Source organism: Salmo trutta, chromosome 7, assembly GCF_901001165.1.
Source record: "Salmo trutta chromosome 7, fSalTru1.1, whole genome shotgun sequence".
Taxonomy (NCBI): domain Eukaryota; kingdom Metazoa; phylum Chordata; class Actinopteri; order Salmoniformes; family Salmonidae; genus Salmo; species Salmo trutta.
The window spans coordinates 3,003,124-3,029,259 of record NC_042963.1 but is presented as its reverse complement, the minus strand read 5'-3'; the positions used below and the strand labels follow the sequence as shown (position 1 = coordinate 3,029,259).

Here is a 26,136-nt window from a genome sequence, read left to right as displayed (position 1 = left end):
CAGGACAGGCAGAAAGGTCAACACCGAGAAAACCAGGAACTAGAACAGACATGAGCAAGGGGAAAACCCGCTGGTCGATTTCACAAAACAAAACGAAGTCGCAACAGACAGAGAACACAGGTATAAATACGCTGAGGATGATGGGGAAGATTGGCGACACCTGGAGGGGGGTGGAGACAAACACAAAGACAGGTGAAACAGATCAGGGTGTGACAGAAACCACATTTGTTTAACTTCTATGGGCTACGTGGGCTAGCGTCCCACCTGCGGGACACAGCCAGTGAAATATCAGGGCGACAAATTAAAAAACAACAAAATGTCATAATTCAACTTTCTCAAACATACAACTATTTTACCCCATTTTAAAGATACACTTCTCCTTGATGTAACCACATTGTCCGATTTCAAAAAGACTTTACAGCGAAAGCAAAATATTAGATTATGTTAGGAGAGTACATAGACAAAAATAATCACACAGCCATTTTCCAAGCAAGGACATGTGTCAATAAAACCCAAATCACAGCTAAATGAAGCACTAACCTTTGACGATCTTCATCAGATGACACTCCTAGGACATTATGTTAGACAATACATGTATGTTTTGTTCGATAAAGTTCATATTTATATCCAAAAACAGCATTTTACATTGGCGCGTGATGTTCAGAAAATGTATTCCCACCAAAACATCCAGTGAATGTGCACATCAATTTACAAAAATACTCATCATAAATGTTGACAAAATATGTAACAATTATTTAAAGAATTATAGATAGACTACCCCTGGATGCAACCGCTGTGTCAGATTTTAAAATAGCTTTACGGAGAAAGCACATTTTTCAATATTCTGAGTACATAGCTCAGCCATGACGGTGAGCTATTCAGACACCCGCCGTGTTCGGGGCGACCTAAACTCAGAATTAGTATTAGAAATATTATCTTACCTTTGCTGATCTTCGTCAGAATGCACTCCCAGGACTGCTACTTCCACAAGAAATGTTGTTTTTGTTCGAAATAATCCACATTTATGTACAAATACCTCCGTTTTGTTCATGCGTACAGATCACTTATCCAAAGGCATAACGCGTGAGCGCGGAACGAGAGACGAAAAGTCAAAATGTTCCATTACCGTACTTAGAAGCATGTCAAACGCTGTTTAAAATCAATATTTATGGTATTTTTCTCGTAAAATTGCGATAATATGCCAACCGGACAATAGCATATTCATTCAAGAAGAAAAAGAAGGAACGGCGTGCTCGCGTGTCCGCGCATATCCAATCCCTTTGTTGCCAGGCAGACCACTCAGTAACTGAGCACCTATACTCTGCCCAGTGACAGGAGAATGCTCAAACCACTTTCTGAAGGCTTTAGACAGCCAATGGAAGCCTTAGGAAGTGCAACGTCACCCCACAGACACTGTAGCTTCGATAGAGAATCAAAAGAAGAACTACAATTCTCAGACTTTCCACTTCCTGCTTGAATTTTTCTCAGGTTTTTGCCTGCCATATGAGTTCTGTTATACTCACAGACACCATTCAAACAGTTTTAGAAACTTCAGAGTGTTTTCTATCCAAATCTACTAATAATATGCATATTCTCGTTTCTGGGCCAGAGTAGTAACCTGTTTAAATTGGGTACGTTTTTCATCCGGCCATGAAAACACTGCCCCCTAGCCCAGACAGGTTGTAAGTCAGCCTTATCAGCTCGGTTTTTTTAAAGGCAGTAAATGAGGCTGAATGAACTGTTTTGCTGTCAGACAAGTCTTTGCTGATAGCCAGGTGTATCAGTTTTAAGGATTCACTCCATGGTGCTGAAAAGAAAGCTCTGCTGTTGGGACAGCTTTATGTAGGCCCTAACAGTTTGAGGGCACCGTTTGTCACTGTTATAGTGCAATTAATGTATTGTTCAGTGTTGTGGCTTTGCTGGCATGTATTTAAAACATTTTTGGGGTGGGGTTGCCCAACCAAAATGTACATGCTCAAATCCCCACTGTTTCCATGTATAGGTGATTGTACTGGCCTGTGTGGTACAGTCTTCCATATGTGTTGTAGTTTGTGGCATCGTATTGCTTAGTTATCATTTGTGTCAACATTAAGTCTAAGCCACAGATTGTTAACTTCCTGTTGGTCCCAGTACTGGTTGATGTGCTGGTCTAAGTGACCGCACACACTCAAATGGACCTACAGCTGGGGAAAGATTCTTTCATCATTCACACACAGTAGACAGTGTAAACCACCATGTTGTCAACAAAATGCTGTCCTCTATGCTTAAGTTGTATGTATATGGCTCAATTTGTTGAAATGCTGTGATCACTCATTGTCTTTGGAACTCCATCTTATCGCTATAAACCCACCTTACCGTCAGTAATTTTCCCTATTCACTTATTCTTCTCCTGATTTGATAACATCTAGACTCAGTAACACGTTTAAAAGTGTTGTGGTGTAATGTTTTTTCACCTGTGTAATGCTGTCCTTCTCCTGCTTATTCTGGGTTTCAGACTGAATGCAGTGGTAAATGTGCTGCTCACAATTGACAGCAGCAACATGGACAAGAAGGGTGTTGATATAGCTGTGTTTAGGCATGGCTTCCTTGTTTTGAGTCTGTTAAGTGTGTTTCTCATCCTGCTGGAGCTAGTATTTTATATTAAACCTACCTTACGCATCCAGTTGTTTCTCCATTTGTAACTCATCCATCAAAAATCACTAAATGCTGTTTTACATTTTGTTATTTGTGTTGGTCTAATTCCTATAATGAAAGAGCAGAAGAATCTGTGCTCTCAGATAAAAATAGTTAATATGGTGCTCTTCGATGTCCCAGGTTTGTGGCATTGATGAATAAATAGTTGTATCTTTACCTTCAAGTCAGATGTTTGTTGTTTTATGTTTATAAGGCATATGTATGAATTGTCAACTATATTTGTCTAGTATTTTAGATGTATTTAAAACAATGAAATTGTTGGAGTTCAGGTGTTTGTGATTGATGGATGACTAGGTGCATTCTTTTCAAATAAATATGCTTATTCATTCATGAGTATGAATACATTCTGCAACAGTTAATCTGGCTTTGAATCTGCAACAGAACATGTCAACAAGTTAGTTGACGTCCTGAATTCTGTCACCATGAATTTAAATAGATTTCACCTCTTTCATATAGTTGGCAGGAATTATAGGGATTGAATATAGACCTCAACCGGCTGAAGGAGAAGAGGATCTGCTAAAATAAAGGTAGCCTATGTTGCTAATATCATGTAGGCAAAGAACTAGCCTAGTACTCATGGCACATTGTAAATATCTGACTGCTACTAGGGTAGTATTCTGTACAAGACACAAGACCAAATGCATAAATAAACCAAAACATTTTTGTTAGATAAAATATAGAACAGTCAATAAAAATGTTCAATATATCTTTAGTTTTGGATCAAGGTAGCTACATGCTAGCTAGCTGACAGAAAAGATGGCGTGCTGGAACTTGCAGGGATTTGTAGTCTTGCACGATGTCTACTTAGATGCTAATTACCTTTTTTAATCTGAGATTAAATAATTCCGAATATATTGATCAAATTCACCTCGTCCGAGAAACATTTACACCGTTATCAAAACATCACACCAGGGAAAGCCTACATGAAACACAGACCTTGTTTGAAGTGGTTCTAAATTCCCCCATGTGAAAAAAACAATTGGAACCATTTCCGTGTTTGACCGCTAGGTTTTATGAGTATTGTGATGCGTTCACTGTGGGGCTCTATGGTAGACTGTGACAGAGCAGGCAAAAGTTGAACTGGAATGCAAAAATGCGCTGACAAATTACTAACGGCCAGTGAGTGACGAGATCCACTGGCCCGACACATCTTTTTACTCGCCCCGGTGTACCATCTTTAATGTCGGACCCTGCACACGAAAGAAAATAAATGAATGTGCCAGAAAACAATAGGCTAAGTGGATTTTGACTCATTACCACATTATATGGGACATGCAAATTCATGCTCTCTCCCTCCATGTAAATATCTGACTGCAACCACAGCGCACACAACACACCCATGAATGGCAATCAACCTACGTATGTCAGTTGCTGTGATGATAAAAACAGCCCAAACTCAAAGTGAACAGCATACGAAGACTTGGATTATTTTAGAGGCTTATCTCATAGGGTTTGGCCCGAACACTTGGCATAGTGACTTAGTTGAACTTTACAGACCAAGGCAGGTGCTTGAAGAAGGCAATCCTAAAAATATCCTCATAAGAAGGAGAGACTCAAGAAGGCCTCAGTCTAAGCCTATGTTTCTTTCAGCTTCCTGTCTACATTACAAGAAGATATATATTTACACACTAATAACAATTAGGGATTACTCAGTTGAATTACATTTAATTTACCAATGTCAACTTTAGCTGTTCGGGTGCTTCACTTTTTGTCAATTGTGGCAAATTAGTATCTGTTCAATTGATATGGTTAACCTTCAATGCGATGGATGACATGAGAGATAGTCAAACTGATCAATCCATTGATTTATCAATATTTCTTCAGGTTAATTTCCAAACATAAACAATTGCTAAAAACCTGTCATGTACTGTATGGTCATGCAGGTCCAGTTTAATTAACTCGTTCCCTGTAGATTGTGTTTTACGATTACTCTTCTTATATCCATCTTGAACAGTCTGAACAGCAGTGACAGTTCTCTAACATTAGAACCAGCAGCGCAACTTTCACTGGGGATGGGGGACATGTCCCCCCCACATTCTGAAATTGCATTTTTGTCCCTCCCAGTTTTATCATTGGAATGTGATACAAAATGGGGGGGGGGGGGGGCTTTAGGACCATGCGGACGGCTCCGAGTGATTGGGTAGGCTGTTTGGAGTGTTTATCAGACTGGATTCAAAAATTATAATTTAAATAATGTTATGTCCCCCCAACTTCTAAAACCAAAGTTGCACCCCTGATTAGAACTACAGTATATAGCTACTGTAGATTGTCAAAGGGAGCAGAGGGCTGTTGAAATACCATCACACTTCAGTATCCCATGGAGGCTGTCTGGCTACAGCCAACTAATACTTAAAGAGTTAGCAGGGAGGCTACTTGATACATTATCTGGCAGCTCTTTCCTATCTTACGCCTCTCAGATTGTGAACAATGCCTCGAGGGGCTGGTTGACCTGAGTCTTTCACCAGCAGTACCTCTTCACTGATTGTACACTTGACCTGAGCTAATACAACACCTCCCAGGAGGACAATTTCAGCTCCATGGATAGCACTGGGCACTGACACAGTTATGGTCCAGTATCCTGAGACAAAAGGACAAAAAATCATTAAACACTATTCAATACTAAATCATCTCAGAATGACATGAGGGGAAATAATCTCAATATATTGTACTTACTGTAGTATGGCCCACTGCCAACATGCTGGCACACGTGTAGAATTGCAGGAAATTGGCTTTAAAACTGCAACATGTTCTCTTAGTATCATGACAAAATGTGTAGAATAGCATTATAAAACAGCACATTTTGCGTACTCCTGCCCTGGACAGTGTCCTTCCCAAACAGTAGATTTACTACCTTAGAAATAGGAACCTACATCTTGAAGGGGCTGCTCTCCTGCCCATCAAATCGGTCATGCCTAGATGGGATACAGCTTTTGTCAAATCTGAAGTCAAACGTAGTTTTGGGGGCATTTTAGCTAACCCTAACCCTTTACCTAACCTTAACCCAATTATACTAACCTGCTAAGTGAATTCTCATAACCTGCTGCGTAAGTTCTCCTAAACCTCCTACGAAAAGTCAACTTTGACAAAAGCTGTATCCCTTCTAGACAAAACTATCAAATCCCATATATAGTCATATCAATGGTCAAATGTCTGAGAGCAGCGAATCACCGAGTAGATCCATAAAGAAAGATAGGGCAAGGGGAAGGGACCCCGAGATGCCGTCTCCAAAAAAGTATTCGATGTCTAAAGGAATTTAGTCCCCTCCCCTTCTTGACAGTACATATTTGACAAGGCACATTCAAGAAGAGCTTGCACTCCAGCGCAACGGTCAGTTAAGCACAGACGCACAGTCTCTCTCCTCGGGTCTCTTTCGAAACATTTGGTGGAGCCAAACAAAAAATAAGCAGCCATGGATGCCATCAAGAAGAAGATGCAGATGCTCAAGCTCGACAAGGAGAATGCCTTGGACAGAGCTGAGGGAGCCGAGGGAGACAAGAAGGCAGCAGAGGACAAGAGCAAACAGGTCGGCATTATATATGGAAAATCTAAATGATTCTAGACAAGGCACCTGAATACCAGTGGCTCTGTTCGCCGCAGTCTCTAAACGTGGATCGATCACCTCTTCAATGTGGATGTATCACTTTTACGGATCATTCGAAATAAGGAGTATTTAAGTGATATTTATGAATAACATATCACAACGGGTAGGCTATTAAGTGACCTGGGTATGAATTATCGGAATAATTGTGTTTACTAATTACGTCCATGTCACTGATTGATGGGTGGGTGAAGTTGTGTTAATGTAGCGTAATTATAAGCAGGAAAATATGTGTATAGGAAAATTACTGTCGGTTAATTATAAGTAGGAAATATAGAATAATTACTGTGGGGAATATAGATAGGCTATTGAAAAACATATGCTTCTTTCAGCATAAATGCAATAGTATATTCACTTTGATGTTCTATTCAAATAAATAAAATGTTGTCCTTTATGCATGTGTAGTTAGAGGATGAAATAAGTGAGTTGGAAAAGAAATTACGGATCACCGAAGATGAACGTGATAAAGTGCTTGATGAGTTCCAAGCCGCCGAGGAAAAGTTGCTGAACGCCGAGGAGGTGGCCACCAAGGTATTTTGTGTGGCTCGCATGATTTTCCCTAACTTCTCTCCTCTCTCTCCCTTTCTCTGTCTGTCTGCGTTCTTGCGCTCTGTGCGCGCTCACGCCCTCTGTTTCCCGCTGATCACCCCTGTGAAACTGTCCACACTTAAACAAACCTCAGCTCGAGGATGACTTGGTAGCTCTGCAGAAGAAGCTGAAGGGAACAGAGGATGAGTTGGACAAGTACTCTGAGTCTCTTAAGGATGCCCAGGAGAAACTTGAGGTGGCTGAGAAGACAGCCACGGACGTAAGTAAAGGGCACAAAATCACCATTCCTGCACACTGCTTCCCACATCTGTAAAGTGTGTAAAATGACAGTGTTCGGCTTCATCACTCGGTCTAAAGTCGTTTCTCAGATTACCAAATGTAGGTAGAATACTGTTTAGGTGTGACTCACCTGTCGAGCCCAATACGTCTATGGGCCAGTTGGAATGTAGCTTATTATGATAAAGGAATAATATTTAAATCACATAAACAATCATGATGTCATGCCAGATATTGTTGACCTGTCATTTTATATATTTTGTTTGTGGTTGTTTGCCTGTTGTCAAAGATCACAAGTCACCTAAATCATATCAATATAAAGAACAAAAGTGTTTCAGTGTTCTGGTATTTGAATCTCTCCACATAGATAGCCTACATATGTGACCACAAAGTCAATTTAAGACAGTAAATCAGATTCCTCTCCACAGCTCCTTAAAGTGGGGACATTTATGAGTGGAAACTGAATGTGTTGAACGTGCAGTCTCCAAGAGGAGTGCGTGTGCACCACACGGATAAATATAGCCCACTGCTTTATTTGGTCATCGGTCAAGTTAGAGCTTACTTTTTTGGGCTGTGCCTGTTTCTTGCAACAGGCCTATATTAAATTCGTTTCCCTTGAAAATTTGATTTTCTAACTATTCTACCATCAACCTGAAGTATTTTCTAATAATGAGCTATTTACTAATTATATCCACTTTTAGACCTATCGTATTTTTGCAAGATTATTCTTGTATCTTATTATTAATGTATTTTGTTTGTTGTTTTGAGGTACATTTAGTTAAACTCATACCTTAGAGTGTAATTTGGCTTCCCTGCGGTGTAATTTGGCTTCATACAGGGAAGAACTTGAAATTAGGGAAATGCTCCATAAAAGGAAAACTATCAGAAACGTGTGTATGTCGATTCATGCGTGACACCAGGAGCTGCATCCAGGGGCTGAAAAAAAAGATATGCATAAAATACATAGGCTTATCATGTTATGGCATGATGATCCCAGGCTAAATAAATATGAACAAAGAAAAAACATTAGCAAGGCAAGTTAATCCCCCCTCAATAATGAAGTTATCAAATTAGATGTGACATTCAGTTGACAATTGATTTTCTTGTATTGAAAGTGTCTGTAGGGTAGCCAACATCTCAATAGACTACAGGGACTCCCTATGCTCATCTCCTTTCCTTTAGGCCGTCATTGTAAATAGGAATTTGTTCTTATCTGATTTGCCTAGTTAAATAAAGGTTAAATAAAAAATAATAATCTGCACTGATATGAACGAGTTAAACTGGTAAAAATATATAAATTCTTGGTAGGCATTCACCTATCCTACGTTTTCATATCACTGCAAATGAAGGAAAGGAGATCAGGAAAAAACTCATTTGTTGAACTCCTTGAGTAAGATTCTACAAATGCATAGAAGGCCTCCTCTTGGTGCACTTTAAGAATTATAGTCTGAAGATCTTTTCAATCCCATGTGTACTGTCTAGATAATACCAGCAGATGGTGCTATACACCAGTGCAAGGTACCTTGGTCAACGCTTGTAATAACTGGGCGTGCCATTATCATTATAGTACGTCTACCACAGATACACTTTTTATTATGACCAAATGTTGGTTATCCATTATAATATTACGAAAACAACTAAATGTATTTCTAGTGTACTTCCAATATATTTTCGTTTGTTGTAGCCTTGAACTTGGTTATGAAAGCATGGTTACTTCCGGTGTAACGTTCAGTTATTGCTGTGTGCGTTCCTCACAGACGGGCAGCCTCCCTCCAGGTACATTCCAGGGCGTTGTAGCGCTCCGTTTAACGTGGTTTTCTTAGCAAGTTGAAATAATGACCGGTATAACATCACTGGAGGCCGTTAAACGGAAAATAAAAACCCTGCAACAGCGGGCAGGCGGTGCTGAAGAGAGAGCTGAAAGACTACAGAGAGAATTGGGCTTTGAGAGGAAAACCAGAGAATCCGTAAGCATGTCATAAAATAACTGCAAAAAAAACAACATTTCTCCAAAATTTGTGTTGTCAAGTGCAACAATGATATATTGCTTTTGAGATGTTTAATATCCGAGTGAGTAGCACAGATTTTTAAAATGCATGGTGATGCAGTCAGCACTGACATAGCGGAATGTCTCTGACATCCCGCTGTGTTGTTAGCTAACAACCTACATTTATCATGCTCAGTGTTTTCGATTCGCCAACTCGGACCGATTACGAGCTCGAGGCGAATTTGATGATTGTCCCAAGTGTAAATAGTGTTTAGCTGTGGCGGTAGAGCACTTCAGGCCTTTTTGATGGATTTCAATGATACTGTAACCACCATGTTTCTGATGTCATAGTCCGTTGATATTTTCTGTTAATTTATGGCCATGATGTACAAAGGTAACTGTTTTCACAAACAGTTCTTGGATTAAAATGTTATATTGTTTCATGTTACTGTATCACCCCCAATATTCATCTCCTGGGTATGCTAGGCTTCTATGCACATACTTTAGTGCACATAATAACCAAAGTAAATTGTACCTTTTTTACATAATTGCAGCACAGTTTAAACTCTTTGAAACTATTTTCCATTTAAACAGGAAAGAACGTCAAAAAGAACGTTGCGACAGAGCTGTGAACAACATCAATAGCAGAATGTCGTTTTAAACAAGGTTTCCTTGTAAGGACAAATAGTTGTCGCATGTTCTAAAGAACAGGGGGCCAGCCTCTGAGCTATAGAAACAGGAAATGAAGTCTGTATGCATTTGCCGCTAAGAAGGTTAATTGCCATCATCAACATGGTCACTTCATGTTAGTTTATTTGAAGGAAACGTTTTGGGTGGGGTTTAAAAAAAACACTAGATGAACTGATAGTTATCTTAATTTCACTGGCTAGTTTCCATATCTCCATTCACAACATGAGATGGACTTTGACCCCGCGCACCACTCTTGTGTTAGTATGTGATCAGGCCTCTGAGCGGTTAACCAGGTGCAAAGATGTCTCATGGTATGGTGGGGTATGCAAAATAGGTCAACTTTGAGCACCTTTTATCTCTTGAATGTTTTGGCATTCAAGTCCCAAAAGTCACTTTCTGACCACTTCTGCAATGGGACAATATGTATGTGGGAGGTTTCATTCAAATCAAATGGGCTGCTGTCAAAGTGATTGAAGTGTTTTTAAAGATTCAAAATAAGTCGACTTTGGTGCATATAGAAACAACAAAGAATAGAGCAGTGGCTGTCCATATCAATTGTTTCTGCTATCAAATGTTCTGTTTTATTACCACAAAAGCATATCTGTAGCTGAATTTGACACTTCCTCAGTATAAAATCTCTTATAAAAAAATAGTGTGACGGATCCCTAACTTATTGTTGGTACTAGTGGTAAGCTAATTAGAACAGTAGGTGGATAAACTTCATCAGTCACCACCACTCACCAGTAAAATAACAATAAAGTAGACATTTTGAGAGGATGAAAGGCTGAACTTCATCTAATCTTCAGATATGGTCCACTGGGGGCTCTTCATTGGTGTGTGTGGCCTTTGACAGTGTAAATCACTTTGGCGCACCATGAGTCCTCATTAATATCACCTCTGGGGTCCAATAATGAGGCCAGGTATTCAGCCTGTGTCAGCCAGGAGCATTGTTGTCATTACAAACTGTGTGGAGTGCAGCTCAGCACAGGGGAATCCTCCTGGGAAGGCCCTTTTCTCTCCCCAACAGGTGACACTGTCATTAGGCTGGCAGATGGAGAAAGCACCATTTTAAATAGTCATTACCCAGACCTCTCACCTATAAAACACACAAGACACTGAGGTGGAAAATTCACCAGTATTCTTTATGTTGATATGTTTGTACTGTATGTTTGTCTCTCTTAATGCATTTTACCCCACGATGCAGGTTTTGGCAAGTTCTTCTCTTCTCTCCTAGGCTGAGGCCGATGTCGCTTCCCTTAACAGACGTATCCAGCTAGTTGAGGAGGAGTTGGATCGTGCTCAGGAGCGTCTGGCAACTGCCCTGACCAAGCTGGAGGAGGCTGAGAAGGCGGCTGATGAGTCCGAGAGGTATATATTTATGGTGGATAGGGAGTTAAACCATAGAGTAGACTGAGTTTCTCTTTCCCCCTTACTGTAGTTGTTAGGGTCTTTAGCGAAAGTCATGACTGGCGGTGCCACTGACCGGTTCCAACAAACACAACCTGTTTCAGCGGTGACTATGAAATCCTGAATAAATGGGCCATGAGGCCTGTTTCCATTCCTTTGTTTGGTATATAAACAACCTCTCTATGCTGCACAGCCCAATGCCTGAACATCTGAGACTGTAGATCAGACCCTGTCTGGGCCTGCCCTGTCATCTCCAGTGATATAGTGGTGCAGTATTTTCCCCTCAGTCCCATTAAAAAAAGCTCTCAGGCCCAGGCCTTGACTTTGAAAGGGCATTATAAAGTTTGCCAGTGCGGATGTGCGTTGGGCGTACACGGCACTCCCAGAGAGTTTCTTGCAGTGGTACCTGCCCACCCATGTTTAGTCTGGGCTGGAGATATTGATTTGAGTCATTGAGTTACAGCGCAGTGCTTCTGTGAGCCTGGGAATGGGACTCTTCCTAGCCTAACATCTGCTGCCTGTCTCTCCCCTTCCTCCCCACAGAGGCATGAAGGTCATTGAGAACAGGGCCTCCAAGGATGAGGAGAAGATGGAGCTGCAGGATATCCAGCTGAAGGAGGCCAAGCACATCGCTGAGGAGGCCGACCGCAAATACGAGGAGGTGAGTCTCTCAGCTGCTGCAGCTGTTGGCTGCTGTCCAGCTGTCTCTACATCCCAGTCCCCACACACCCTGCCTTGAACCTACCCTACACCACACAATAACATAATGGCACACACTATGATTAAGTCCACCCTGACATACCCTAATTTGTATAGGGTGTATGTACACAGATATTGGGTGTATATACACAGCCATTTTGTGTATAGTGTGTAACTCCTTGGTGTTCTGTACCTAAAGGTTGCCCGTAAGCTGGTCATCATTGAGAGTGATCTGGAACGTACAGAGGAGCGCGCTGAGCTTTCAGAAGGGTAAGATTTTTTTTTCACTGTCACCGAGGAGTAACTCTGCACTTTATTAACATGCATGGATGAGGTTATTTAACGCCACGCCTGGCTCAAAGTTAAAAGTTTTTATTTTGGACGTGTTGCTCACTTTCGTTGTTGCATGTACTATTAATTTGCATGTGTTTCATGTTTTGAATGGCCTTTTGTTCACAACATCCACTAACAGACGGATTCGAAGAGAGGAGGACGAGCTAAGAGTTTTGGAACAAAGCTTAAAATCACTCACAGCTTCCGAGGCAAAGGTACTGCAGACTAACAAAGTATTCTGTCAGGTCTATCTTTACAGACTTATGTACGACTTCCTCTTGTCACGTTCATTCACTCTGCTGAATGAAGCCTCTCTTTCCTGCTAGCACCTTGCTCTGCTTTGCTCTCTCTTCCTATGTGGGGGCTTATGCTCGGGATATCCTAGAACTAGAGCCTTTTACACCTCTAACCTGGTAGGAACTGTGCAAGAATAACATCTTTCACATGCCGTATTAGCATTCCTAATTTGACCAATCTGCAAGCTAAAAGGCATTTACAAAAGTGTCTTTGTAGTCTCCACCTTTTGTTATTATTGTTGCATTCCTGCTGTGTTAAGGCACTTTGGTCTCCTTCCTGTAATTCCCCTAGTTCGTATTTATTTTGTTTTGTTTCTTCTCCCCCCTCCTACTCTCCCTCTGTCCATCCCGCTTCCATTTGTCATCGGTGTCTCAATACACCCCTCCTCCATTTCGGCCCAATTTCCTCTGGACCCTCTTCCACTTCCTCCGCACCTTCTCCCCTCTAAAACAACAGCAAATGCTCTGAGCTTGAGGAAGAGTTGAAAACTGTGACCAACAACCTGAAGTCACTGGAGGCCCAGGCTGAGAAGGTAGGTAGTCTGCCGCTGTGTTCAGACCCAGGCATGCTTTCCAAACCCCAGATCCCCCCCCCCCCCCAGAGCCATACAGGAGAATGAATGGAAGGAACCTGGAGAACCATTTACAGCAGCACTTGGGTCACTGGATACAGTATCTGGCTTATGAAATTGGAGAGGGATAAGATTAGTCAAATGTTGTACTTAAAGATGTCAGGCAAATACCTTTCACTATTTGTTCTGTTAATTGAAGATAAACCTATTGCATCTAAGCCTTGTTGCTCATTATGTTTTTTTTAGAACTGTTTGGTAAGTCATTAGGTCTTTGTTTCATATAAAAGATAAAGTGGGAGGGTTTTTAGGCTCTGTCTGTCTCTGTAGACTGGTGCAGATGTTACAGTTGGGTAGATGCATGACTCCTGTTTCTGCTTCTTTTGGTCCACAGTACTCACAGAAGGAGGACAAGTACGAGGAGGAGATCAAGGTCCTCACCGACAAGCTGAAGGAGGCAAGTTTCACAACCCCCTTTATCTGGGGACTTTGGCCAGAGGCCAGGCTATTCCAGTGCTGTGGGTACTGTCGGCCTACAGTATCACTGACTGTGTGACATTTACAGACTGATTCTTAAGAACCCGTCTCTCTCTACCACAGGCTGAGACTCGCGCTGAGTTCGCTGAAAGATCAGTAGCCAAACTTGAGAAGACCATCGACGACTTGGAAGGTATGACTGTTTTTGCAGTCAATTTCAAAACTGTACTTTGATCTGTTTTGGAGTAGGTCTACATCTTAGTGAGTCTCATTCGTGGCTATTCGGTAACTGTCTATGCTTCTTTCAAAATGGCATGAAGAAGAGGAGGAAACCCTCTTCCCTTCTATGCTACACCTCGTCAGTATACTCTAATCTGTGCTGGTCTTTGCTACCTCTCTCAATTTCCATTATTTCCATATTTCTATTCTGAGCAACACGTGCCCCTGATTGAGTCTGTGTACTTTTGGGTCACATCTGAATGGAAATGACTTTGGTAGTTGGACATTTGACAGGTCATCCTATTCACTCTATATTTACGTTTGCTCATAGCTTGGGTTGTTTTTTTTCCCGGTTGATCTGCAACAATTAAGTTGCGTTGCATCTGCTTAATGAGAATGAGCTATTAGTCACAGTAAGGGATATGCTGCCCTACAACTGCTTGTTACAGCAACTCCTCCATCTGTAGGTTAAAGAATGTATCATGAGGCTCTCAGGGTATTTAGAAGGGCTGAAGAAGCAGCCATATGGTCATGATATCTCTGACATGAGATGTTCAGGACTCTGTTCACTATTTCTTGATGATGCTGAGGAATTTGTCGTGGCCTCAATCACATTTCTGTTCTATCCTCTTCTGGTATAACTTTCTTTTTTCTTCCTTTTCCACTCTGTCACTCTCCCTGGGCTGTCTCACCCACCTCCCTCTGGGGTCTTGCTGATGGCCCGGACGCCCTTCACCCCCTTCCCACACACCCCTCCACCTCTGCCTCCTCCCTGTCTGTGCACTTGGCCCACGTCCCAATAGATGAGTTGTATGCCCAGAAACTGAAGTACAAGGCCATCAGCGAGGAGCTGGACAACGCCCTCAACGACATGACTTCTATGTAATTCTTCATCTGCGCTGCCTGCTTGTGCCTCTGTCGCCACCTCCTTGCACCTCCCATCCCCATTGTCCAGCCATCACAATCTTCTGTCTCTCTGAAATTCTCCATCCATCTGCTGTTTCTGTTCGTACAAGATAAAGTGGTTCATGTTGCTGTTAGAAAGCAGCAAATGATTTTCTATACACTAGGTAGTCTAAAGGTCCTAGTTAAAAGGGGTTGTATATTGTAAGTACTAGCTAACTGTGTGGGAATTGTTTACGCTCACTCAATGGTTTCCGTTCTCACACTTAGACTTGTTTTTGGTTGTGAGGACATTCTCTCCATTCAAGTCAGTTACCATTTTAGCAGTGCAGTTGAGTACTTGAACCTAGACTTGTTTTGTATGAACAGAATACAGCATGGAGGTTCTTTGTTTACCTATTTGGGCTTACATTTTAATAACTACCATATTGTATTACTTTTTACATAAAGAAGTAATCGTAATTCATTTTGTGATAGTATTTTAAATGTACATTGTTCGACCAACAAATGAATGTCTTAATTTCAAAATATTCATAATATTTTGTCAACCCTTAATGCATGTGAGGCGTCTATTGAAATGCAATATTTCAATGTGAGCCTTCTTCTGGGTCTTTAAACTGAGTTTCTCCATGTAGTCCGTGTGCTTTTTGGGTTCTGTACCTTTTCAAGTGTAGCTCACTTGTTTTTACTACTAACAAGGTCTACTTCTGTATGGAAGAAAGGCCCCATGCGTCCCCCTTGAAATTCCTTTTTGTTCATAACCACAGTTGAGGGGGAACTGTCACGATCTGGTTGTCTTTTTGTTGGGTTTTATGCTGTGACCCTTTGGCATCTGAGAAGATATCAGACTATCAGATGTGTCAAAGCTGGAGGCGGAGCACCATGTATGACAGATGTTTGGTCACCTGATGCTCCTCATGACTCCTTGGAAAGGTCTTCATGTGGTCAGAGGTTTAGTCCGACCTTTGTTTTGTGTTTGAGGTGATACACTGTCTGTATCCTTCCCTGGCAATACCTCCCAGTGGGGCATTGTGGCTCTAGCCTGTCCTTTGTGCTGTGGTGCCAGTAGCGCTGCGTGTCTGTCTTCCAACAAACCCCCTATAGCAGTACCTCACTGTACCTCTTCTCTTCCGCACAGATAAATTGTTTACACCTCATCAAAGACGCCTCCCGCCAGCTGAGCAGCCTCGCTCTGCTCTCTCCCGGCCTTTCTTCCATTTCCCAACCCTTCTGTCCATGCTTTCCTTTACTCCCCATGTTCTCATCCTGTCAGTGTTGTATCCCATCTCTTGTATAGAACCTCTGAATCTTTGTGTTGTATACAAATAAACCTCCTTCCTTCTATGTAAGCTTTATCTCCTTATTCTATCCTTTTCTGTTCCTTCTAAATTCTATTTTCATTTCTATTTATTTTCAAGCGGCTCTGATAATAAAACTAGGGAGCCCTGATGTTAATGTTGTCATTGTTTTTTTTATGTCTCAGGAACCCATAAACAAATGTTATGGTGCAGACATTCTTACAAGTTCAGTTGAAAGTTTTAATGTCCATTGGTGTTGATCAACATTTTAATTCACTTTGAGAGGCGAGATGTGTAATGTGCACTGTCCAGTGAACATTTGTTGCAAGTAGGCCAACTACACACTTGTAGCTCTTATTCAACTTTAGGGTATATACTGAAGGGGAGTAGTGATTATCTTACAGCCTTGATGAAGGTATGTTTTTAGGAGCATCATGGCATTACACATACTGCTGTTAAAACAAATGTAGCTTCTAAGGCGAATGTCATTTGGCTCAATGCAGTATAGTTAATGTAATGTTTTGATAAGGAGGTGGCACATGTTGGATTGCTATTGAACGGAGTAGGGCAAAGTAGTAGGCGTGAAGAGAAGCACAGTATGTAGGATTGTCTGTCTGCCTTTGCGTGTTGAAAGTGAGTTGGAAAGTGTCGTAAGATTGACTATTGAGATGTTGATGACATGAAGTCTGCAATTTGCAATATCATTTTATTGTTGAAATAAATTAATAGATATGCACTTTCCGAATCATTGTTTTCAATTAAAAGCGAGCATCACAGGCACTAGCACTTGAGTTAATTGCACCCAACTAGCAGTATTTATTAAGACAAATTGTTAGCCATTTTATGTGTTCCAAGCACTTCATTCACTTCATTCATGTCCAGGCCACTCAATGATATCTGTTCTCCCACAGTCAGTGTTTAATGTAGAACCGTGTGGTGTGTAATGGGAGCGTGAAATTAGCATGTGGAATATCCCGGGCATCTATGACATCAGGTAGTGATCCTCCATACAGGGCTGGAATTTGGCAGCTTTTATACTGCCTTAGTTGAACCTATAAGACTTTAAGCAGGATCTGTACATGCCTTCTGGTGCTGGAAGGTATATTCAGACATTGAGTAGAACCCACTGGCAATTTGTTACTCGTTTGCGCAATTATCCACCCCAGAGAAATGTTGTTCATATCTCCATTCACAAAGTTCAGAGGCATTCCAACCATCCCCTTCTGCAGTTACTGCTCCACTGTTCTGTGGAGAGTAGACTGTGAATGTATGTATCTATGCCATTTTCAAACAAGGTAAGGTATCAGGTGTGAAGTGATCCCACATGAAGCTTTCTCTTGAGCTCTCTAGTCTTTTACTGCACTGATTTTCTTTCTTTCTCTCGCTTTCCTACCTGCTTTCTGACTGCAAAGATCACCTCTACCAGCAACTTGACAAAAACCGCCTTCTTTCTAATGAACTAAGAGTGGCCTTGAATGAGGACTAAATGGTGTGAATGTTTCATCCATGAGCTTATGTACAGTATTGACAGTTTAATGCTGTGTAAGAAAGATACGTGCTTGTATTGTTTTTGTATGATGCCCATAATGCTGGAGATGTTACTGCTGGCGTAACAAGCTATCCACAATGTAATGGGTTAATCTATATACTTACTGTATACTCTTACAACTAGGTACTGTAATGTGCCTTTATATACCATTAAATATAGTATACTATACGCACCACTATTGTTCATTTCCCCAGTTTAAGCATGGTGAAGGCAATGCTATAAGAGTTGTGTGTACTGCCTGTATGGTTACTGCCACAGCATAGTTACAGCATTGTTTCTTTTCTCTAACTGAAAGCGTTTTGCTTTTGATGGCTAATTATGTAGTTCTGACTAACAGTACATTTTAAATCATAACCGAAGTCATCTCGAATATTGATGGCCCTTAGCCTGCTTTTGCATGTTGTGGGGTGCTTGCTTGGATTTTAATATTTTTGTTTTATTTGGTGTTTAACAGAGAAACTGGCACATGCTAAAGAAGAGAACCTCGATATGCACCAGATGCTGGATCAGACTCTAATGGAACTAAATAACATGTGAAAGCCTGGTTTACCCACTGGTTTGGGCTTTCTGTATTTGCACCTCGCATGCCATGAACCCTCCTTCCATTCCATGCCCATGTTGAGGAAGACACAAACCGATGCTTTTCCTTTTGCACCATCCTGTCTCAGTAGAACTAAGGGAAGGTACAACATTTCCTTAATGAAGCCCAAAATGAGAAACACTTCTATTTTTGCCAGCTGATTTTATAATGATGTCAGCATTTTGTAATCATTGAGTTGACTTTGTTTTTGGCAAGTTATCAGGTGACATGACGTGCCATTTGCTACAAAGGTTATTTTTATCTGCATTTGATAGATTAAAGGGGATGAATCTGGCACATACCCATTTCACCCTGGTTATGCACATACCTTACATTTCAATCAAAGACAAAGTGGAAAAATGTTGCACTTAATTCAACTTCAACGTACGCACAGAATTAGTAGTGTCGGAGAACACATGATTTTAGTTTTTGAAGACTTCTGTATTTCTTAAAGTTTCCTCAAGTGTAAGTATACATTGGATAAGCCTGCCCACATGTATATTGGTGCTGAGTTAGGGGGTTGTTCCACCAATTTGGTGCCTTTTTGAGAAGCGTTTCTTGATTTCACCTAACTTAAACATTCTGTCATGAAGAGCACATTCATTTTCAACGTTTTCCCATCTCAAGAGGGGGGGGAAAAATACTATAAGTGCCAAATAAAGTAACAGGGTTGGTCAGACCGTAACTGGGTTGGCGATTTCATCTTAAATCATCCATAAATCCCCTTGTGACATAGGGAATAGAAGTTTGTGTGCAACAGGGAGTTGTTATTGAATGCAAGCTTTGCAAAAATGCTTAACACTTCTAGCCTGTATCTATGGGTAACAGAGTTGACGTGTTATGCTCGACCCACTCGGTTTTCCGATTTTCACTATTAGATGTTCAATGTTTCTTTTTGAATTTTTTGTTGTTGAAAGGAATAGTTTCAAAGAAAGAAAACTAGGGCTTTACATTGATGGTGGAAATGTAAAGACATTTTAGGGTTAAGTGGGGTAAAATCTTCCTAGAGGACTTTAGCAAGTATTTATTCTATATAAAATCTAATTTATTGAATTCTCCATGTTGTCTATATTAAAAGGCACTTCCTTTTAATATAACATGCTTTTCAAATTCAATATTGGTGCACAATTTCTACTTAATATCAGAGGGATGCAAAAAGCACTCTTCGTGGAACAACCCTAGGACATTTTAGGAAAAATTAATTTTGTTTGTATACTGATTTTATTTTTTTGCCTATATTAATCCGTGGCTAGAAAGGGATCTACTTATACTTCTGGAGTGTATTTGTTTTTCTTTTCATCCTTAAACTCATTACAAAATCTCTATGGCAACATTCTTGCTAAATGTATTCCTTTTTTTTTTCTCCTTTTTGTTTAAACCATGGTTCGAAACAACATTTTTGTCTTGTCTAGAAATATGATTTGAATCATGTGGGTCTGCCTCACTTGTTTTATTAAATATAGATGTTTTAAATGTATATCATCTGAAATGTAAAAAAATTGTGAATATAAATAAAACGGCACAGTTTGAGATTTTCTAAAGTGGAGTATTTTTATTTGGTTGTTGTCCTTAATCAGTTTATATATATATATATATATATATAGTAAAGCATCCTCAATATTTTTAGGAAGTTCCAATTGTTTGTTTTGTAGGATGTCTTTAAAAGGCATCTTGAGAGGAATTAATGCAGCACTGTATTTAAGGGGTCCACTTATCAACCTTGTTAACCCTCAGCTTCGTGTGTGGTGTTTCCAGAACAAATGGTAATCTGTTCATCTTCCAACCTTGTTACATTGACTGCTCATTCTGATCTAGGTGTTGGTTTGACTTCCAGAGAGAGGTCATTCAAGAATGTAGTCGAGTGTACCTATATAATTTGGCATCTATATTTTGGTACTAACCTTGGTTTTATAGTTTTAATTTAGATGCATTGTAATAGGCCACGTGCTGTGTCACTGGATTATAAATTACCCATAATAATACAACTAGTTGTATGCCAGGTGAGATTGCAAGGAGTGACAATGTAAACAAGCTCATACAGAACAGAGGGCATTGTTACTCTCTAGGTGCTGACAGGAGCCATGTGCTGGCATGTAACCTCCGCGAGTACTTTGTCACCCTGGGGACTGGGTGATAAACTGAAGGTAAGAGGACTCTCAGCCAACAGAAAGGACATAGGCCTACTACTACTGTTGCATCACCTCTCAGAGAGATGGTCATCAGTATGAATAACAATCTGGATAAGGAAGGATACTAATGAAAAGGCAATCATGGGGCCATCTGTCTTACTGGTCCTTTTTTATGGACATTACATTTTTTTTTTAATGCCATTTTTATAGACCTGAATCCTAGTTATGTCGGTATTGTATTGAGATAATTTGATGTGAATGGCTGTGTGTGGTGTGTCATTGCGGTTTGGTTGTGGTATGCTGTCATATTGTTGTTGCAGATTTACAGTGCCTAAGTAATTGCCCCTAAAAGAGAAACATTTTGATTGAATTTAAATTATGTATGAATTTGTTACAACTGAAATATTCCATTCTATAACACAAATTTTGTCATTCATAGGCTGGCCATATGAAGTGCATTTGTTGCATTTGAAATGGGGGAGACTGTTTGTTTTTCTTTCACTCAGGAACTGGAGTGAAGGCAGTCGGGTAGGGATGGTGGATGGTAGTTGGAAGAGGTCACTTGTTTGAGATGGAAAAGCGTTGCGGTAGCTTTTGATGAAGAACATCAAGACAAAGCAGCTGCTTTAAAAGTGGGATGCGCTGTTGAGTGCTACATCCTGAGGGGTTTGTGCTGATTGTACGGAATTTGTGACAGACGGTTAAATAGCGTCCCTTGAGAAGGCAAGAACAAGATGTATGTCATGAGAAGTGCAGTATTATCATAAGGAGATGTATACTTGGAATACAGAGGAGGAATGGAGGGAAAAAGCGAGGCAGAGGAGGTCTAAGAGAGCAGGGGAGCTTGAGTCGGTTAAAATGGCGGGGAAAAGGGAGATGGTTTGTTAAAAAAGAATGGTAGAAAGTGTAAGCGGAGTGAACTGAAGACAGGAGGAGAAATGGAAGTGAATATAGGTTGAAGTATCGGCAGTGGTAGGTGTGGTGATGTTCTCGGAGCCCGAGGCTTGCACCGAGGGTCAGGATAAAGATGAGTCCGTGACAGTAGGAGTGAAATTTTGGGAAAAAGTGGACGCTTTTGGCGGATCCATTTGTGGTTTCATTGTGGGTGAAAACAGAGTTGGGTGCTGTGGAATCGGTGAGGGTAACCAGACGTGGTCTTGTGATAATTGTTTGTTTCTGCTTGTCAGAGGGAGAAGGCGCTCCACTTTAAACGAATGGGGGCAAGAAATGTGAATTGTTTTGCTCCCAAGAAAAGGGGGCCATTGAAAGGAGTGATTACTGGGGTAGCAGTAAATGTAAAAGTTGATCAACTGAAGGGGACGTGTCCCAGTGTTTGATGCTCGTCGTTTGGTACAACACAAACAGGGTGGCATGAGTGGTGAAACAGAAGAGTCATTGTCTGTTCTTTTGAGTTTTGATGTTGTCTTTTCCCGACAAGGTTACGTTAGTATATATAAGTTATCCTGTACAAGCTTTTGTGCCGAATACATTACATTGTTACAGGTGTCAAACTTATGGGCATGTGGCAGCAGTGTGTAGGAGGGAGGTTCCTAGGTGTGAGAAGTGTGCAGAAGGGCATGAGACAAAGGAATGTTTAGCATTGGGGAAAGTGGTGGTTAGTGTTAATTGTAGGGGTGCCCATGGGGCTGGGGATCAGAAATATCCTGTGAGAGAGGCAGGTTGAGGTTTCCATGGTTAGAGTAGTGCAGAAGTCATATGCTGAGGTAGTGAAGGAAGTAGAGGAAGATGGGTCAAGGGGGAGGGATCCTGAGAGGAGTGGTGAGTAGTAGGTCTGTACCAGTACAGAGGGATCGGTCAACAAGTGATATATGTTTCAGTAAGATTGGATTTTTAGCATTCATAGCAATGGTTATCAACTGTACTGCAGGGATGGAACGTAAGTCGCAGAAAATTGAGGATGTGGTGGCAGCTGCAGAGAGGTATTTGGGTGTGCGAGACTTGACAGCAGAAGAGTTTACATGGTGTGTTAAGTGGTGGTGTCCCATCCTTTCAAGTTGTTGACCTGAGGTAGGACTAAAAAGATTTAAATAGTGGAGTAGGGTGGTGGTCTTCTTTTATTTTAGTAATATTTACATTTTTTTATTTAAAAAAAAATCTTTTATATATAAAGAAATGTGTTAGGTGGTAGGGTATTTTTAATTGTTTTATTTGTGGTGGTAGGTAGTCTAGCGGTTAGAGCGTTGAGCAAGTAACTGAAAGGTTGCTGGATTGAATCCTCGAGTTGACAAGGTAAAAATCTGTCGTTCTGCCTCTGAACAAGGCAGTTAACCCACTGTTCCCCGGTATGCCGTCATTGTAAATAAGAATTTGATCTTAACTGACTTGCCTAGTTAAATAAAGGTTAATATTGTTTTAAGCAAAGGATAAGGGTGTTGTACTCCAGTATAGTACGTAGCTGTAATGTAACATCCAGTGGATGCCAAACGCCGTTAAACCTCTTTGAAGAAAAAGAAGCGTTTGAAATTGTTGATCTGAGCTCCCAATTCGTCATTTGGCTAGTGCTGTCTGGATCGGGGATTGATTAACTTTGTCTGACGCAAGCAGGGGACTCAGGAAATGTTTCAAACTCGATTCGATTGTAGCGATTTTCTACAGTAAAACAAACGTCAGTCGATCGATAGGCTACAGAAAAGTAAATATGTCGCGGTTATTTTATTCGCCATTCAAGCGTTTTTGTGACAAGTGTAGAGATTGTCCTGCAGTGATCGCGCGCTGCTATTCCTCTTTGTTTACTCCAACTCGGTGCCCCCAGCTGTCAAAACAACAGACATTTGTCGTGTTACAACAGCAGCAGAGAAAATGTTTCGGACCTTCACGTCGAATAACTTCTCGGTTTTACTCAAGGTCAAAGTTTTGGATTGGGGGAATAGGTGCGGGCATTGTTTTAGCTTTGGGATTGAAATATCACACTGACATAGCTGAGCTCTCATGTGAAGAGGACTTCCAACATACTGGAAGATATGGTGCTGCCATTCAAGTTAGCAGAGACCTTGTTCAGCGGATAAAGGTACAGGTATTTGACGTTTTTTGCATTCAGAATGTTTTTCTCTTGAAATTAAATGTTTAATAACATGACATTCAGTTGACGCATGCAGCTCAACCTCATGTCAGAACACGCTCATGCATTTTCTGTCTGTATCTCTGTCATCACCTCTTTCTTGCTTGGTGTGACAGGATGAGGTCGGGGCTCCAGGGCTGGTGGTCGGTGTGTCTGTGGATGGCTCTCAAGTCTGGTGCGAAGGTTGGTGTCATGCAGTACCTCTAGGTTCACTGTAGTAGACACAATACACTTACTCCTCATATGTTCCCAAATTATTGCAATGCATAATGCTGCTGTGTCAAACAGGCTCCTAACTAACTGATGTCCATGTTGCAGGACTTGGCTATGCTGACTTGGAGAACCGTGTGCCCTGTGGACCAGAGACGGTGCTGAGGATTGCCAGCATCAGTAAACCCCTAACTACAGCAGCAGCAGCCCGCCTGTGGGAGGAGGGGAAGCTTGACCTTGATGCCCCTGTCCAGAAATACGTCCCTGAGTTCCCCCAAAAACAGTTTGAGGGAGAAGATGTAAATTGAGATTCTGAGAAGTTGGAATAAAGACACATTCCAAACAAGCATGATCCTCTCACCTCAAGCACAATTTTTCCCTACATTTTTCCAAATATTTGTTTTTGTGAGGTTCTTGAGGATGTTTTTTCTCTTTGACATGTAGGTGACAATAACTCCACGGTTGATTCTCTCTCATCTGAGTGGCATACGGCACTACGAGAAGGATGCCAAGAAAGTGAGGGAGGACAGGGAGAAGGCCAAACAACCTTTAAAACTACCTAGTAAAGAGGAAAAGAGATGGTCTGAAAACAACCCCAAGACCGAGGACAGCAGCACCAATAGCAAGGAAAACAAACAGGCTCAGAAGAAAAAAGAGTTTGAGCAAGAAGAGTACTACTTGAAAGACAGCTTTGAAAGTGTCATTCATGCCTTGGACCTGTTCAAAGACAACACTCTCGTTTTCAAACCTGGTAGGAGCTATGGAAGAGTTATCGCTGTCAATCAAATGAGTCCTATGTGTATTCAAATTAATTTACGTGAAAGTAAACTAGTGGTTTGTCATCTGCAGGCACCACCTTCCTGTACTCAACCCACGCCTTCACCCTCCTCAGTGCCGTGGTGGAGAGAGCTGCTGGCCAGCGCTTCCTGGATCACATGATGAAGATGTTCAGGGAGCTGGGCATGCTCAACACTGTGCCAGATGAGAATGACCCCATTATCTATAACCGCTCAAGGTAATGAGTGACCAATCTCCTTTTGCTTCACTGCATATCAGTGGTCGATTGGTCTAAGATCAGCTTTGTTATTGTGTTCTGGTTATTTTTACTTTATTTTTTTCGAACTATTTTTTTGTTGTTGCAGGTTTTATCATTTCAATAAGAAAGGACGCATAGTAAACTGCCCTTACGTGGATAACTCCTATAAGTGGGCAGGAGGTGGCTTTCTCTCCACTGTGGGAGACCTGCTCCTGTTTGGGAATGCTCTGCTCTTCAGCTACCAAGTGGCCAACCTGAAGGACTGCACAGACCTCCTGCCTGGCTTCCTCAAACCAGAGACAGCCCAGGCTCTGTGGGCCCCTGTGGACAAGACAGAGGCCTCCTGGGATAAGGATGGGCTGTATGCACAGGGCTGGCTGGTGGTGGAGAAGGAGCAGAAGTATGGCCAGTGCAGGAGCCGCAGGCATTATGTCTCACACACAGGGGGCGCCGTGGGGGCCAGCAGTGTCCTGCTGGTTTTGCCCAGCGAGACAGTCCAGCAGCCCGAAGGACTGACTACAGCCCTACCTCAGGGAATAGTGGTGACCATCATCACTAACATGCAGTCTGTGGGACTCAACAGCATAGCACTGAAAATCGCCCACGAGTTTGACAAAGCCAGAGGCTAATGAGAGTTTATATTGTTTACAAATATAGAAGGTTAAAACTACCGCAAAGTATCAATGCACTACAATATCTTTTCCTATGGCAGTGGATGAATGATTTAACAGCACTCATTTGTATATTTGAATTTGATACTGCTTTTTATACATTTCGGCCCGTTTCGTTGAGTAATAAAATACAATGTTCGACGTGGGTGTGCATTGAATATTAAGTCATTAGTTTGGTAGTGTTGTTAATCTTGATGCAGATAAGTGACAACCATTCTCACCTTTGCTGAACTGAGCCTACTAATCTCGCCACTAGGTGGCAGCAGTATACTGCTTTGCTATGAATAGGAACCAGTGACTTCTGAAATCAGTCTATTCAATACTGATAAGTACCTAAATGGTTAATCTACTTCAGCAAAACAATTGTAGGTCATACTGCGTGGGAAGAGCATGATGGTATTGAGAGACCTGAAACTACCCACATAGTCAGCAGTTTGCATTAGGTCTTAAGTGTACTGTCTGTTCAAATGTTTGGGGTCCTCTCTTGAATCAAAATGAAATTCACCCCAACCCTGGTTTGCCTCATTACTATCCATCCCATATGAAAAACCTCAGGGGCAGAGTGGTGAATTGATGTGGTCTTAATTGGCCATGAATAGATGATGTGACTTCTGGTAGTTCATTTAAAGATGAGGGACTCTTAGCACCATCTGTTGGTTGGGTCTCAAATGTGCATCTGAAATGGAACGGTATATCTATGGAGATTACAATATACCACTCACTATCTAAGTCTGAATTCTCTATGGTCCAGACCCATTGATGAACCTCTTACGAATGCCAATACCCCAATGTAAACGATTGTATTTATAGCAGGAATTATCATCCTTACTTATAGCTCAATTACATCACTTCAATAGTCTTGATTGACATTGATTACTGAAGACAAC

General features: G+C 41.3%; 2 protein-coding genes across 4 annotated transcripts; both read left to right on the top strand.

Moving 5' to 3' along the window:
* The first annotated feature begins 5,976 nt into the window (after positions 1-5,976).
* Positions 5,977-18,244, top strand: LOC115196756 (tropomyosin alpha-1 chain). 2 transcript variants are annotated; one of them, XM_029757638.1, is made up of 10 exons: positions 5,977-6,217; positions 6,975-7,100; positions 11,029-11,162; positions 11,745-11,862; positions 12,100-12,170; positions 12,987-13,062; positions 13,493-13,555; positions 13,699-13,768; positions 14,598-14,676; positions 15,836-16,046. In XM_029757638.1, exons 1-10 carry the CDS (start codon positions 6,104-6,106, stop codon positions 15,837-15,839), a joined length of 855 nt encoding a protein of 284 aa, XP_029613498.1. In that variant the 5' UTR covers positions 5,977-6,103; the 3' UTR covers positions 15,840-16,046. The 2 variants fall into 2 exon arrangements, with proteins under 2 accessions (XP_029613498.1, XP_029613499.1); XM_029757639.1 differs by lacking the exons at positions 14,598-14,676; positions 15,836-16,046 and adding an exon at positions 17,999-18,244.
* Positions 18,245-22,786: 4,542 nt separating this feature from the next.
* lactb (lactamase, beta) lies at positions 22,787-25,417 on the top strand. 2 transcript variants are annotated; one of them, XM_029757632.1, is made up of 6 exons: positions 22,787-23,287; positions 23,449-23,515; positions 23,651-23,841; positions 23,987-24,293; positions 24,392-24,557; positions 24,685-25,417. In XM_029757632.1, the coding sequence occupies exons 1-6, from the start codon at positions 22,913-22,915 to the stop codon at positions 25,205-25,207; spliced, it is 1,629 nt and encodes a 542-aa protein (XP_029613492.1). In that variant the 5' UTR covers positions 22,787-22,912; the 3' UTR covers positions 25,208-25,417. The 2 variants fall into 2 exon arrangements, with proteins under 2 accessions (XP_029613492.1, XP_029613493.1); XM_029757633.1 differs by having other exon boundaries at positions 22,791-23,281.
* Positions 25,418-26,136: the final 719 nt, after the last annotated feature.